This window comes from Lampris incognitus, chromosome 2 (assembly GCF_029633865.1).
Source record: "Lampris incognitus isolate fLamInc1 chromosome 2, fLamInc1.hap2, whole genome shotgun sequence".
In the NCBI taxonomy this organism is placed as follows: Eukaryota; Metazoa; Chordata; class Actinopteri; order Lampriformes; family Lampridae; genus Lampris; species Lampris incognitus.
The window spans coordinates 105194795-105210960 of NC_079212.1; the positions used below are offsets into that span (position 1 = coordinate 105194795).

At 42.4% G+C, this 16166-nt stretch overlaps 1 protein-coding gene across 1 annotated transcript in view; it reads right to left on the minus strand.

Annotated features, from left to right (window-relative positions):
- Positions 1–3277: 3277 nt before the first annotated feature.
- Positions 3278–16166, minus strand: part of pcbp4 (poly(rC) binding protein 4) — a 216550-nt gene continuing 203661 nt past the window's right edge. Inside the window, exons 13-14 of the mRNA XM_056273421.1 lie at positions 12997–13166; positions 3278–3716 (exon numbers count right to left, since the gene is read on the minus strand). Coding sequence (XP_056129396.1) covers positions 3278–3716; positions 12997–13166 — 609 coding nt within the window. The remainder of the gene's footprint in view (positions 3717–12996; positions 13167–16166) is intronic.

Consider the following 16166-nt stretch of genomic DNA (forward strand, 5'->3'; position numbering starts at 1 on the left):
ATGCTGGCTATGATAGACAGGTGTCAGAACACACAGTGCATCACAGCTTGCTTTGTATGGGCTGCATAACCGCAGACCAGTCAGAGTGCCCATGATGACCCGTCCACTGCCAAAAGAGCCTGCAATGAGCGTCAGAACTGGACCATGAAGCAATGGAAGAAGGTGGCCTGGTCTAATTAATCATGTTTTCTTTTACATCATGTGGATGGCTGGGTGTGTGTGCGTCATTTACCTGGAGAAGAGATGACACCAGGATGCACTATGGGAAGAAGGAAAACCGGTGGAGGGAGTGTGATGCTCTGGGCAATGTTCTGATGGGAAACCTGGCATTCACGTAGCTGTTACCTTGACATGTACCACTTACTTAAACATCGTTGCTGAGCAGCTACACCCCTTCATGGCAACTGTATTCCCTGATGACAGTGGCCTCTGTCAGCAGGATAATGTGTCCTGCCACGCTGCACACATTGTTCAGGGATGTTTGAGGAGCATGACAAAGAAGTCAGGGTGTTGCTTTGGCCTCCAAATTCTCCAGATCTCAATCTGATTGAGCATCTGTGGAATGTGCTGGAAAAATAAGTCTCATCAATTGAGGCCCCACCTCGCAACTTATAGGACTTAAAGGATCTGTTGCAAACGTCTTGGTGCCAGATACCAGAGGATACCTTCAGAGGTCTTGTGGAGTCCATGCCTCGATGGGTCAAAGCTTTTTTGAAGGCACGAGGGGGACCTACACAGTATTAGGTGGGTGGTTTTAATGTTTTGGCCAATTGCTGTATACTATATATCTATATATATATATATGCTGTTGCTCTGCAACGTGTGAAAACTCAACTCTCCTGGCTTTGTTCAGTATTGCTTTCTTTATTGTTACTGTGTTAGTAGAGAAGTCAGTGCAATGAGCATAGCCTGGGTTGTAAAAAATATCCATCTCAACAAATTATTTGGTCTCGCATTAAGTCTTACAAATTCCGTTTTCTCAAAGGGAGTTCGACTGAAAAAAAAACTGCCATTGAGCTGAGATAACTTCAAGCGAGTTTTCACCCAAATCAATAAATAAAAAAATCGCCTGTAAGAAAGTGTTGATAACATGAGCAGGCCAGCCACAAATTGTATTAGAACCATAAGAAACATGAATTAATCTACTCTTAGTTTTCCACTTGCTTCAAAGAAAACAAGATTTCAAGACGAAAGATCACAAGACCAAATTACTTGTTGAAATTACTTGTTTCTGTGTTTGAGTGAGACTGCATGTGAGTGTTTGTGTGCGTGTGCATTTTTTTTTATTGTGTTTAAACCTATGATCTGTGTTTGTTTGTATGTTAGTTATACTGAGCAAACATGCAGCATTAGTCTGACTCTGAAAAGGCCAGCGACCCCTCAGGGGACCAGCCAATTTGGAGAAACACTTCCGTCGTTTCTTTCACACAAGAGAGGAAGGACTCAGCCACAGAACTACAATAAGCAGAGCAACCATTCCTCATCAGCTGTGCAAGCCAGTGTCACCATGATAAACCGGGGAGCATCCAGTCGATCCACCGCATTGCCAGGAGTTTCAGTCTTGCATGCACGACCATAATAGACGAGACAATGTCTGTTATAGTCCATCCTGAAGTGGACACAGATGACCCTAGTTTCCCCAGCAGTTTTCAGTTCTACATATCCCACAATACAAGTAATGTTTAACACAAATGAGCATGGTACACCTAGAGGTGGCTATTCTATCTATATTCTAGATGTAAAAATGGCAGTCTACCTGAAAAACAAAATGGCACACCAGGAAATGTTGATTCTATCCATTATAATTCCATGAGAAGTGGACTGCATACATACTGCAAGTGCACCAAAAAACAAAACAAAAACAAAATAAAAAAACAAAAAAAAACTAGTCTATAAATTTTAAATCTAAGTTGGGCATTAATATAATATCGAGGTACATGAGGATATATGCCAGTTCTATTCATTCTAAATATATAATAATAAATCATGGTGGTCTACTTGGAGGCCAAAAGGAAGTGGCGATTCTACTCTATTCTAGTTCTGTGGGTGCTTACATTGGAGAAGCAGGGCCAACGTTTATAAAGACGTCTCTGGTTAGACGACGTGTAGCATCACGTATCATGGAGTGAGAATAAGTGGAAACGCTATTATTCAAACAAACAAAAAACATCTGGTCATTTTCATTAATAGTACAGTGTTCATATAGTCAGGAGAACAAAAACACCACCACATATGTGGGCAGAAAGAAATATCTATTTGTTACTGAGCCAAAGTAGACTCCAAACGTCGGGGGGAAAGGAAATCTAGTAGTTGTGTACAGTATTTAGCGGTCATAAAAGAGATAAAAAGAAAAAAAACTTTCATGGCTGTAAATGTAACACTTGTCTTAATAAGTTAGAAAATAATTTAAACAACACATTTCAAATCAACCGTGAACAAACGCGTGTAAAAACTATTAACGCAAAGGAAGAGGTTTTTAAACCTGCTGTTTTTTTCTTCTTTTTTTCTTAAAAAAAAAACAACAACTTTACAGCAAATACTAAAAATAAAGAAAATAAAGAAGAAAGGAAGTTGTATACAGGAAATGGTCATACACAGGAAGTAGACATCATTGTATATAAAAGCCAAGTCATTCAGCTCAGTGTTAGTGACTGGTGATATATAAACTCTCTGAGGGGATATTCCTTATTAGTCAATAAATACGAGAGTATTAAATAGAGTTGGAAGAGGGGGGTCAGAAAGAGACAGGGAGACACACAGGGAGGAGAAAAGCTGAGTAGTCTCTATGGCTTGTTAGAGGCTGTATGGCCCAGTAACCTTAAGCGACAGTATTTTTGGTAGCTAACAACACCTTATAACCCTCCCAATTTGTCTCTGGTTTGGGGCAGATCTAAAAAAAAAAAAAGGAAGTCAAAGAAGGATTTCTGCTAATACACAGGGATGATGTTCAGCTATACTGAAAGACGCCCGCTTAGATACTCGAATAACTGTCAGCATCAGCATCTGTCACTCCGCTAAAACACTGTACACCTTCAACCTCTCTCCTTCTGGCACAGACAGAGATTGAGAAAGAGAGAGAGAGAAAGTTAAAAGGAAAGCACATTAGTGAGAGAGCAAGAAAACCTGGGAAAGAACTGGAAAATAAAATGAATAATGACAAAACAAAAAAAAAAGAAAAAGGAACACCTGCCCTTCCCATCTGTCAAACTTGCTTCATTATTCCCCACTAGCTACCTTCAGTAACACCAACTCCCTTCCTCCACCTCCGCCACCTCCATCAGTACGGGGCAAACTTCTGTCTCTCCGGTTTCTTCATCCCGTTGGCTGAGGATGAGATCTTGGCCGTGTAGGATGCCAGGGCAGCGGCCGCGGCGTGTGCCGGCATCGGAATGGCCGCAGCTGCTGTTGGCACTGACCCCGCCACCATTGGGGTGCCGATGGCCGCCGCTGCCGCCGCTGCTGCTGCTGCTGCTGATTGGGCGGGAGGGGTGGAGAGTGCCAGATAAGGGATGGATTTCACTCCCAGGAGGCTGGAGAATGGGAGGGTGTAGGGAGCGCCCAGGATGGGAGCGTGGGGCATCGTGGCGCCCATCGCTGCCAAGGGGGAGGAGGAGGAGGAGGACGAGGCGGGGGGAGCGGGCTGGGTGAAGCTCATGGTCAGGTCAACGGGAGACGGCATGGAGGAGGACTGGGCGGTGGATTTGGCGGTCTCTAAACTGGAGGGGGGGAGGGGCAGGGAGAGGAGGTCGAGGGAGAGGAGCAGGAGGTGGAGGGAAGGGTGGGTGGAGGGAGGGACCGAGAGGGGGCAGGGAGAGGGAGGTTTGGATGGAGAAGGGTTAGAAGGTTAAATAAAAGACATGTTAAAGAAAGAAATTGAGAGGAGAAAAAAATGTAAAATAAAATTCAAACAACAAAAAAAGGATATATTGGACAGGAAAACAAAAAGGAAATTTGTAAATCAAAATCATAAGACAGGTGTGTTTTGCTGGAGGTTGCAACAGATTATTGTAGGGGAGTTCGCTGTTCGGATGGGGGGTGTGCTGTTTAAGTTGGGGTGATGGCTTGGGAGGGGGCTTAGGGAGGAGGGGACAAAACCATTGCAGAAATATTAGGATGGGATCTCTGTGTCAGAAATATCTCCATTTCAAACACAACAGGAAACATCACCATCAAACCGCATTCACATCAAGGCTACTCACGCCCTCCGATGCCAAATATATAGTTTTAGTACAGTTGGAGGGGGATTCATGGCGTCTCTAACAGAATCAAAGGTTATCTTCTACAAATGGAAGAAAAAAAAAACCCCAGCCTGACAGATGGGCATGGGTGCGGAAGGAGATAACAAAACCATTAAACACATATTAGAAGTAAACTCAATTTTCAAAAGGTCCCATATTAAACTAAACACAGTGTTGGATTGAGGTTTATAAAAGCTCTCTTAACCCAAAACCAAAAGGGCCCATTTTTTGTTTTGTTTAAATGCTTACCTCACCAAGTTACCCTACTTTAAATATGCCAGCTATTCTTTTATATGCCAGCAATTTCCTGTTTCCTGATGGCAGGTTTCAAGTTTTGACAAGGAGCAAGGAATCAGGTTGTTTATTGACAGAAACAGCAGTTATTCTTAGAATCAAGCCCGTTTCAAGTCTGCTCACAAAATTCAGCAGAAAACAACACAGGAAATTGCAGCCGCGCCGATGACGAGCCGGCATCTCACTCACAGTGAATATGGCAGTTTTTATCTACAAAGTTAAAAAAGGGTTTTGGTTAAAAAAAAGAAAAAGAAGTGAAACTGAAGTTGTCTTTATGCATGTTCAATGATCCAGGTAAGAAAATCACAGAAAGTTGAATCAGTTCATCTGGACACAACGTTTATTGAGGGAGAAACGTTTCATCACTCATCTAAGTGACCTCTTCAGTCTCAACTGACTGCAAGTATCCCCACTCTTATATAAACAATATGTGGCATAGTGACCGAAACTAACGCCCAGTTTCATATGCAACCCCCCCCCCCTCGGTTCCGGGATCAGACTCGCTATCAAGATGCGCACATCCTTGCTGCGATTGCAACCATTCCCAAACCTTCTGTGAATAGTACACATGGCCATTGAAACTCTAGTTAATGGTCATGGCAATCTGCATATGAAACTGGGCGTTGGTTTCGGTGGTTATGCCACTGTGTTGTTTATAAGGGTGGGGATACCTGCAGTCAGCTGAGACTGAAGAGTCACTTATAGCTGAGTGGTGAAACGTTCTCCCAATAAACATTGTGTCCAGATGAACTGATTCAACCTTCTGTGATAAAACTGAAGTTGTTTCTCCAAAACTCATAGTTGGCTCATGATTGCTACATGTGACCAATTATAAGAACAACTTCAATCTGAGTTTTAACCTTTTCTAACAGGAAAGTATCAATCCTGGATATTTCCATGCAAGCAAAAACCCTTTGTGACAAATTCTATTGCTGGTGTATTAAAGGCAACAGCAAGAGGAAGCTAAGCTGTATGGCTCACAAGCAGATATGGTAGAACAAGACTGTGAAAGGCCATTACTGACAGTGGGGAAGGTGCTGATGTGACAGTAATGGTGCCTATTTCGTTTTAAAATGCATTTTGAATGAAACTCTGGGATTTGGACTGCTCAGACACCACCACAATTACCATGTCTCACCCAAGGTATCAGTAAGTTGAACAAAAATACCAAGTTCAGGGCTGAAACTTCTGTAAAAGATCACATGACCTTTCAATTCAAATGACTCTTTTTTTTTGTGCAGTGTGTATCTAAAAGTTGCCGGATACAACACAAACATATTTCTAATGGCTGTATAACCGGTAGTGATTATCCCATGACAAAAACTAAGGATAAATAGCGTAAAAATGTAAAGGTTTCAGATGACATTTGAAATACTTTAAGTTTTAACAAAGAGTCTATCAGGGGTTTTAATTTACGTCACTTTTTATAATATTTGGTCAAACCCTTTTTACATCCCGACAGCTGTCAAGTAAGCAGATGCACATCTGGTCTCTGTGGCCATGCTAGCTGCTGTAAACAGGTACTGTTTTGCTGTCATTTGCTGTAAGTAAATGCTATAAACATCGTCTCTGTACCCGCTCCTTATCAGCCAATCAGGGGAGTACTTTGCAAGCTGGCGTCTCCATTGGTCCATACTTGTTGTCAATCACTTTATGCTTTCAAAAGGATGCTGGGTAGAGGTGAGGGTGCTGATTCTTTTGCAGATTGTTTTCAAATTATAGCTAACTTATCCTCATTTTAACTATCGAATACTGTCTGTTCCACCAAAAGTCAACACACTGGCAATAATGAGCCTTTATGGACAGTTTTGTAAGGTAAAATGCAACACAACCTTTGCAATTTAAATCCATTAAAAGCCCAATCTTTGGACAGGATTACTTCACTAAGTTCACATGTTAAGACCAGAATGGTCAGTACTGATTGACAAAGCAGCTGTGTTTACCATGCTCACAGGTAACACACGAACACACACACATGCACGGGTACACACATACATATAACAAATGAATAAAGAAGCACAAAGACAGACACAGACACAAATACACAATCACACAAAGAAACACAAACACACATTTGTGCACAGAAAAGCACATGCAACAATGACCACAAACATACACACACTGTACAACAGGGTCTAATAGAAATTCAACACAGCTTCCAGGTCGAAAAAAAATTTCTGTGCAGGTATTGTGAATGAATTTGCAGTATCTCAATACTATGGAATGCTTTAAACTTTAAATATATTCTGTTTGATCAAGTAGAGCAAACAGAATATATTTATATCACGTTTGATGCATAATAACTGACAAGGACTGCCTCAATATTGAAGCCACAACTTCAAAGAAAAAGGCAGAGATTTTATCTCACACTATGTGTTAATTAAACCCAAGTTTTCTCACTGGTCACAGACACATTTCAACTATGGAAAAAGTTTATTGGCTACGATACCACCTCTTGTGGAAACTAAGGAGCTTGTGATCTTTAATTTTCCCCCCTCATATTTTATACACATTTTTGACCTGCAAGTACACTTGCATGTACACTAACTCAAGCACTTAGATAAAAAAAAATCATCCTCATTTCATATGTATATATATATATATATATATATATATATATATATATATATATATATATATATATATATATATATATATACACATATATATGATCAAGTAGAGCATATACACATATATACACTACCGTTCAAAAGTTTGGGATCACCCAAACAATTTCGTGTTTTCCATGAAAAGTCACACTTATTCACCACCATATGTTGTGAAATGAATAGAAAATAGAGTCAAGACATTGACAAGGTTAGAAATAATGATTTGTATTTGAAATAAGATTTTTTTTACATCAAACTTTGCTTTCGTCAAAGAATCCTCCATTTGCAGCAATTGCAGCATTGCAGACCTTTGGCATTCTAGCTGTTAATTTGTTGAGGTAATCTGGAGAAATTGCACCCCACGCTTCCAGAAGCAGCTCCCACAAGTTGGATTGGTTGGATGGGCACTTCTTTGAGCAGATTGAGTTTCTGGAGCATCACATTTGTGGGGTCAATTAAACGCTCAAAATGGCCAGAAAAAGAGAACTTTCATCTGAAACTCGACAGTCTATTCTTGTTCTTAGAAATGAAGGCTATTCCATGCGAGAAATTGCTAAGAAATTGAAGATTTCCTACACCGGTGTGTACTACTCCCTTCAGAGGACAGCACAAACAGGCTCTAACAGGTACTATTTAATGAAGATGCCAGTTGGGGACCTGTGAGGCGTCTGTTTCTCAAACTAGAGACTCTAATGTACTTATCTTCTTGCTCAGTTGTGCAACGCGGCCTCCCACTTCTTTTTCTACTCTGGTTAGAGCCTGTTTGTGCTGTCCTCTGAAGGGAGTAGTACACACCGGTGTAGGAAATCTTCAATTTCTTAGCAATTTCTCGCATGGAATAGCCTTCATTTCTAAGAACAAGAATAGACTGTCGAGTTTCAGATGAAAGTTCTCTTTTTCTGGCCATTTTGAGCGTTTAATTGACCCCACAAATGTGATGCTCCAGAAACTCAATCTGCTCAAAGAAGTGCCCATCCAACCAATCCAACTTGTGGGAGCTGCTTCTGGAAGCGTGGGGTGCAATTTCTCCAGATTACCTCAACAAATTAACAGCTAGAATGCCAAAGGTCTGCAATGCTGTAATTGCTGCAAATGGAGGATTCTTTGACGAAAGCAAAGTTTGATGTAAAAAAAATCTTATTTCAAATACAAATCATTATTTCTAACCTTGTCAATGTCTTGACTCTATTTTCTATTCATTTCACAACATATGGTGGTGAATAAGTGTGACTTTTCATGGAAAACACAAAATTGTTTGGGTGATCCCAAACTTTTGAACGGTAGTGTACATACAGTGCATCCGGAAAGTATTCACACCCCTTCACTTTCCCCACATTTTGTTATGTTACAGCCTTATTCCAAAATTGATTAAATTCCCTTTTTCTCTCATCAATCTACACACAATACCCCATAATAACAAAGCGAAAAAGATTTTGTAGAAATTTTTGCAAATTCATTAAAAATAAAAAACTGAAATATTGCATGTACATAAGTATTCACACCCTTTACTCAGTACTTGGTTGAGGCACCCTTGGCAGTGATTACAGCCTCAAGTCTTCTTGGGTATGAAGCTATAAGCTTGGCACACCTATATTTGGGGTATTCCTCCCATTCTTCTCTGCAGATCCTCTCGAGCTCTGTAAGGTTAGATGGGGAGCGTCGCTACACAGCTACTTTCAGGTCTTTCCAGAGATGTTCAATGGGGTTCAGGTCTGGGCTCTGGCTGGGCCACTCAAGGACATTCACAGACTTGTCCCGAAGCCACTCCTTCATTGTCTTGGCTGTGTGCTTAGGGTCATTGCCGTGTTGAAAGGTAAACCTTCGCACCAGTCTGAGGTCCTGAGTGCTCTGGAGCAGGTTTACATGAAGGATCTCTCTGTACTTTGCTCCATTCATCTTTCCCTCGATCCTGACTAGTCTCCCAGTTCCTGCCACTGAAAAACATCCCCACAGCATGATGCTGCCACCACCATGCCTCACTGTAGGGATGGAATTAGCAAGGTGATGAGAGGTGCTTGGTTTCCTCCAGACGTGACATTTGGCATTCAGGCCAAAGAGTTCAATCTTGGTTTCATCGGACCAGAGAATCTTGTTTCTCATGGTCTGAGAGTCCTTTAGGCGCTTTTTGGCAAACTCCAAGCGGGCTGTCATGTGCCTTTTACCGAGCAGAGGCTTCCGTCTGGCCACTCTACTGTAAAGGCCTGATTGGTGGAGTGCTGCAGAGATGGTTGTCCTTCTGGAAGGTTCTCCCATCTCCACAGAAGAACGCTGGAGCTCTGTCAGAGTGACCATCGGGTTCTTGGTCACCTCCCTGACCAAGGCCCTTCTCCCCCGATTGCTCAGTTTGGCTGGGGGGCCAGCTCTAGGAAGAGTCCTGGTGGATCCATCTTCTTCCATTTACAAATGATGGAGACCACTGTGCTCTTCGGGACCTTCAAAGCTGTAGACATTTTTTTGTACCCTTCCCCAGATCTGTGCCTCGATACAATCCTGTCTCGGAGGTCCACAGACAATTCCTTTGACTTCATGGCTTGGTTTCTGCTCTGACATGCACTGTCAACAGTGGGACCTTATATAGACAGGTGTGTGCCTTTCGAAATCATGTCCAATCAATTGAATTTAGAGCAGGTGGACTCCAATCAAGATGTAGAAACATCTCAAGGATGATCAGTGGAAACAGGATGAACCTGAGCTCAATTTTGAGTGTCATAGCAAAGGGTGTGAATACTTAAGTACATGCAATATTTCAGTTTTTTATTTTTAATAAATTTGCAAAAATTTCTACAAAACCTTTTTCGCTTTGTCATTATGGGGTATTGTGTGTAGATTGATGAGAAAAAAAAGGAATTTAATCCATTTTGGAATAAGGCTGTAACATAACAAAATGTGGGGAAAGTGAAGGGGTGTGAATACTTTCCGGATGAACTGTAATACATATATATAGGCTTGTACTGTCTCATAAAGGATTTACTTGAATCACTGGATTATTTTGCTCCTTATTTGTTGAGCACTTTTCCTACCGTTGAGTGTTTCTTTTAAAGACGTTTTATATATATATGTATGTCCACAGGATGTTGCAATAAAACCCTCGATGTAGAAAAAAGAGCTCAGCAATATAGGAGCAAAGATATATTTTTTATAGCTCAAAGTTGTTAAATGGCACAACAAGCTTGTTTTGTGCTCAATGCATCAGCTGCCTACATGGTTACAGTCTATATATATATATATATATATATATATATATATATATATATATATATATATATATATATAAAACATGCTCACATAACAGCACTCACTTTTTAGCATGCATAGCACCATATCAGCTCTTTTTGAGTCATGAATAATTAATGTCAAGTACTGAAGCCAATAAATATCCTAACATTGCTCTTTATCTATTTATTCAGTTTTGTTTATTCAATTATTTAATCAATGTTTTGTTTAAGTATTTATGCATCTCAACCACTAAATATGAGTTGGGCCAATATGTATCGGTGAGTCAGTCAGAGAGCTGGCTGGGGAAAAACAAAAAATTAAATTAGCTTTAGTGCCGTCTTGTCTGTGTGACAGCTGATTAAAAAAGTAATGGGAAAGAGCACATTTGTCATGGATACTGCGTCTGTCTTTCGCCTTTGCTGACCTGACATTTTAGATTGAATGAGGCTGACCACCGGTGCGTCGTCTTCAAGTAGTGTGCGTGTGTCTGTGTGTGCGTCTGGGTCTATGCCTTTTAATGTGAGCCTACCTGTCTATGTGTCGGAGTGGGTCTACATCATTCGTCAATCTGCCTGTTTGTGTGTGTGTGTGTGTGTACGTGTGTGTGTGTGTGTGTCCATGTATTTGTGTGGTGCAGTCAACTTGTATGTGTGCTTCTGTGTGCCTGTGGCCTCACACGTGTCTCTCTGTGCATGTGTTTGTATGTTTGTATGTGTGTGTTTGTGTCATTTCCCCAACCTATTCTCCCAACCCCACTTTGTCAGGAGCAGGAAGAGTGGCAAGTGAAATATCATTTTCACCCTGACTCCAATCATGAATTTGCATATTCATGGACATGGCAACTTGAATTAAAACAGCCTGCCAGGCTTCCATGTATCCCATGTCCATCATAGCAAGAGCATGATTAAATGGATGGACTGTGAACTAACTTGTGCCCTATAAGGACTCACTTAATTCATCACCATTTAATGATCTCCTTGTTATAATTCCTACATGAGCTCCACTTTCTTTTTATTGTTTTGGATTCCCCCCACCTTTTTTTCTCCCTAATTGTACTTGGCTAATTACCCTATTTTCCAAGCTGTCCCGGTCGCTGCCCCACCCTCTCTGCCAATCTGGGGAAAGCTGCAGACTACCACAAGCCTCCTCCAGTACTTGTGGAGTTGCCAGCCTTCTTTTCACCCAACAGTGAGGAGTTTCACCAGGGGGATGTAGCACATGGGAGGATCACGCTCGTCCCCCCAGTTCCCCCTGCCCCCTCAAAACAGGCACCCCAACCAACCAGAGGAGGCATTTGTGCAGTGACCAGGACACATACTCACATCTGGCGTCCCACCCACAGACACGGCCAATTGTGTCTGCAGGGATGCCCGACCAAGCCAGAGGTAACACAGGGATTCGCACCATTGATCACCGTGTTGGTAGGCAATGGAATAGACTGCTACGCTACCCGGACGCCCTGAGCTCCACTTTCTGATGCACCTGCAGCTCAAGTCAGTGCACTTACATGTCATCATTGCTTCACAACAGAGAGGACTCATTGAGAAAATTGGTTTTCTCTTGAACCATCACAGAGTTAAAAAAAATGAGTTGGCAACCAGTTTTGTACTTTAATCATAAATGCACTTGTGCTGCCCAACCAATGAGAGTGACTAGTTGGCAGTAATAGCTGCAATACAAATAGAAGATAGACGCAGGATAGTAGCATGTATTTAGCTAACGCTTCAAGTCTCTTGAACATGAAGACTTGAATTCACAGCTCCTTCTGAAATGTACCTTCTTTCACATAATCCACACCTCCTTGTCTCAAGGATGAAATATCTAGTTGTGCTGTTCTCCTTATCTTCATCTACATCTTCTTTTATGAATCCATTGAAGTAAAGAAATAAAATACAAGTTCATAGAATTCTCCTGAGGTAACCTAGTCCCTTCACCACAGACTAAATATAGGATGAGTTCCTGTCTTTCTTTTTTTTGCATATAGATTTTTTTCTCCCTTTTTCTCCCCAATTGTACTTGGCCAATTACCCCACTCTTCTGAGCTGTCCCGGTTACTGCTCCACCCCCTCTGCCAATCTGGGGGGGGGGGGGGGGTTACAGACCACCACATGCCTCCTCCGATACATGTGGAGTGGCCAGCTGCTTTTGTTCCCCTGACAGTGAGGAGTTTTGCCAGGGGGGCATAGCGTGTGGGAAGATCATGCTATTCCCCCCAGTTCCCCCTCCCCCCTAAACAAGTGCCCTAGCCGACCAGAGGCGGTGCTAGTGCAGCGACCAGGGGACACATACCCACATCCAGCTTCCCACCAGCAGACACGGCCAATTGTGTCCCTAGGGACGTCCAACCAAGCTGGAGGTAGCACAGGGATTCAAACCAGTGACCCCGTGTTGGTAGGCAACGGAATAGACCACTATGCTACGTGGACACTTGAGTTCATGTCTTTCTTACTGTTTTCATTTCTGTCCATGGGAATTAAAATGAATTACTTCTTCATCAGGTCAACACAGATACTAACCGTTAAGGAATAAGGTGATGACAATGGCTGTGGCTGTGCTAGTGATGGTAAAATAATCTGTCTGTATACATAGAGCATACTTAGCTTTATATCTAGCAGCACCTGCGTGATTTCAAAGCTTACCATGAAGTGATCAGGTACTGAGCCAGGTTGATGGCTATAGGAGTACCAGTGATGGTGACATGACGGTCACTGGTGCTGTCTATCTGACTGCCAATCTTTATCTGGGCACCTGACACTTGCCGGATCTCATTTATCTTGGTGCCCTGTCGACCGATGATTGAGCCAATCAGCTGTGTGTGTGGGGGGGAGAGAGAGAGAGAGAGAGAGAGAGAGAGAGAGAGAGGATCACAGATATATTTTACAGTACTTCAAAGTATATATATATAAAAAAAAGAAAAAAAACATTTGACCCATGGGCCAAACTGTGTTTTCATTTACTTGGCAACCAACAACTACAGACAGATGTCCACAGCCTAAATCAGCTGTCTGGTGAGAAGGTCAGAGGTGTGTTGTTGTCTTTTTGTGTGACTCTCTAAACTGATATTTTTTGGTCTGACAATCTGTGTGTGTGAGTGTGTGTGTGTGTGTGTGTGTGTGTGATCTCTGTGTAGTCTGTGCATGTGTGTGTGAGAGAGAGAGTGTGTGTTATTCTACTCTCAGTTACAGGTCCTGTCACAGAGCGTGTGTCAGTGTATATTTAGATTGACACCGTGGTGTGTGTCTCTAGCTCGAGCTATGTTAAAGAAAAACAAAACACAGGCAGGGTAGTCTGAGGCTGCATTACATCATCTCATGTCCTGGGGGTTTGTAAAATGACAAAATGAAATGAAAACACAGTTTTCCAAATGTTTGGCATATTTCTGAATGATGAAATTATAATGAGGGGAGAGGACAGCTGTGGCAATGTTGGTATTGAGAGCGTTTTATTTTCAGCTTAGTGGCCACAGATGTATTTTAATATCTAAATGCACTGCAGTTAATATCATATCCAGATACAGTTTGGGTAGCAAACACATGTCAGTGTATTAAGGGGACCAGGCAGTGTTTAAAATCGACAGTGAGAACATAACCTGAGTTTGAAAGGTAGTTACAGCCCTCCATCAAACAGCTCTGTTCTCTTCACTCTCTCTCTCTCACTCTGCCCCCCCCCCCCCCTCTCTCTCTCTCTCTGACTCAGTGTACCACATGCATGCCTTTCCCTACATGTCATATAACTGACTGGCTTCGATGTGGATCTTGTCTGTCTGCTGCTGTGGGCTATTCATGGAACAGCCACTGATAATTTAAGTGTGGTTTAAGTGTTTGTGTGTCTTGTATCTATGTTTGTGGGTTTTTCTTCTTTGTACATCGTGGCATGTGTGTGTGTATGTGCATTTGTGTATGTTCATACATGTGAGAGAGTGCATGTGTGTGTTTGTGTACATCATGGTGTGAGTGCACATTTGTGTGCTTGCATGCCTATGAGTGTGTGCGTGTGCTTGTTTTCAAGATGGTGTGTGTGTGTGTGTGTGTGTGTGTGTGTACATTTGTGCATATTTATACATGTGAGCGGGTGCATATGTGTGTTTGGTGTGTTTGTATACATCACGGTGTGTGTGTGCATTTGTGTGTGCACATGCCTATGAGTGTGCGCATGTGTATGTGCTTGTGTTCAAAATGTGTGTGTGTGTGCGCGCGTGCACATTTGTCATTTGTGCATGTTCATGTGAGAGAGTGCATGTGTGTTCGTGTACATCATGGTGTGTGCACATTTGTGTGCTTGCATGCCTACGAGTGTGCGCTTGTGTGTGGGCTTGTGTTCAAAATGGTGTGTGCATTTGTGCATGTTCATACATGTGAGAGAGTGCATGTATGTGTTTGTGTACATCACGGTGTGAGTGCACATTTGTGTGCTTGCATGCCTACGAGTGTGTGTGTGTGTGCTTGTTTTCAAAATGGTGTGTGTGTGTGTGTACATTTGTGCATGTTTATACATGTGAGTGGGTGCATGTGTGTGTTTGGTGTGTTAGTATACATCATGGTGTGTGTGCGCATTTGTGTGTACATGCCTATGAGTGTGCACATGTGTGTGTGCTTGTGTTCAAAATGTGTGTGTGTGTGTGTGCACGTGCGCATTTGTGCATGTTCATGTGAGAGAGTGCATGTGTGTGTTCATGTACATCATGGTGTGTGCACATTTGTGTGCTTGCATGCTTATGAGTGTGCGCTTGTGTGCACGCGCTTGTGTTCAAAATGGTGTGTGCATTTGTGCATGCTAATACATGTGAGAGAGTGCATGTGCGTGTTTGGTGTGTTTGTGTACATTACGGTGTGTGTGCACATCTGTATGCTTGCATGCCTATGAGTGTGCACGTGTGTGTGCGCCTGTGTTCAACATGGTGTGTGTGTGTGTGTGTGCACATCACAGTGGTCGCATGTTGTGAAGTTGTGGCATTGCGGGGAGACAGAAGACAAAGTGCTAGATGACAACAGCCAGGTCAGGACTACTTGTGTGAAATCCATCTTTAGCCACTGCTGGACCTCACACACGGCCTCACTGCATCACCAGATGCCTCTGGTGTGCCATTACCGAAATGCAACGGCAGGCGAAATTGATTTTTAAGCATTATCACTGTGTCACTGCTACCTCGACTGTCATCCTCTACACACAACATACCGTATACCTGACACATGCTGTTTATTCCATAACCCTCATCTCTCAGCTAATCACTGACAAACAATGTTGGAAAAAAAAACCAAATATGCACGAGGGTCCAAATATTTTATTTTGGGGATATACGTTTTATTTATTTATTTTGTGGGACACCCGGAGATGTTGCCCCTCTCTAAACAGTTTTGTGTAAAAGCTATGGGGTAAAACCAGCTTTAAGCTAGAGTGAAAAGGAAAGGGTAGAGGAGGAGGAGGACTGACCGAGGGCTATTTCTGGGTGATTCCCTGCTGCCCTTGTAATTTGGAAAAGCTTACTGAAGGGCAGAGAGAGAGAGAGAGAGAGAGAGAGAGAGAGAGAGAGAGAGAGAGAGAGAGAGAGAGAGAGAGAGAGAGAGAGAGAGAGAAAGGGGGTGAGACCAAGGAGACCAAGTGAGAGAGAAAGGAAAGAAGAGAGTGTAACCGAAAAGGGGGTTGAGAGAGAGAGAGGGAGGGGGAGAGAGAGAGAGAGAAAGAGAGAGAGAGAGGGTGCTGTAGGGGGGAGAGAAAATGAGGGAGGAAGGTAAACAGAAAAATGGAGTGAAGATTAATGTTGATGGTCTAACTAGAAACTGAGTTAGCGAGGGAGGCCAAAAATCAGAAA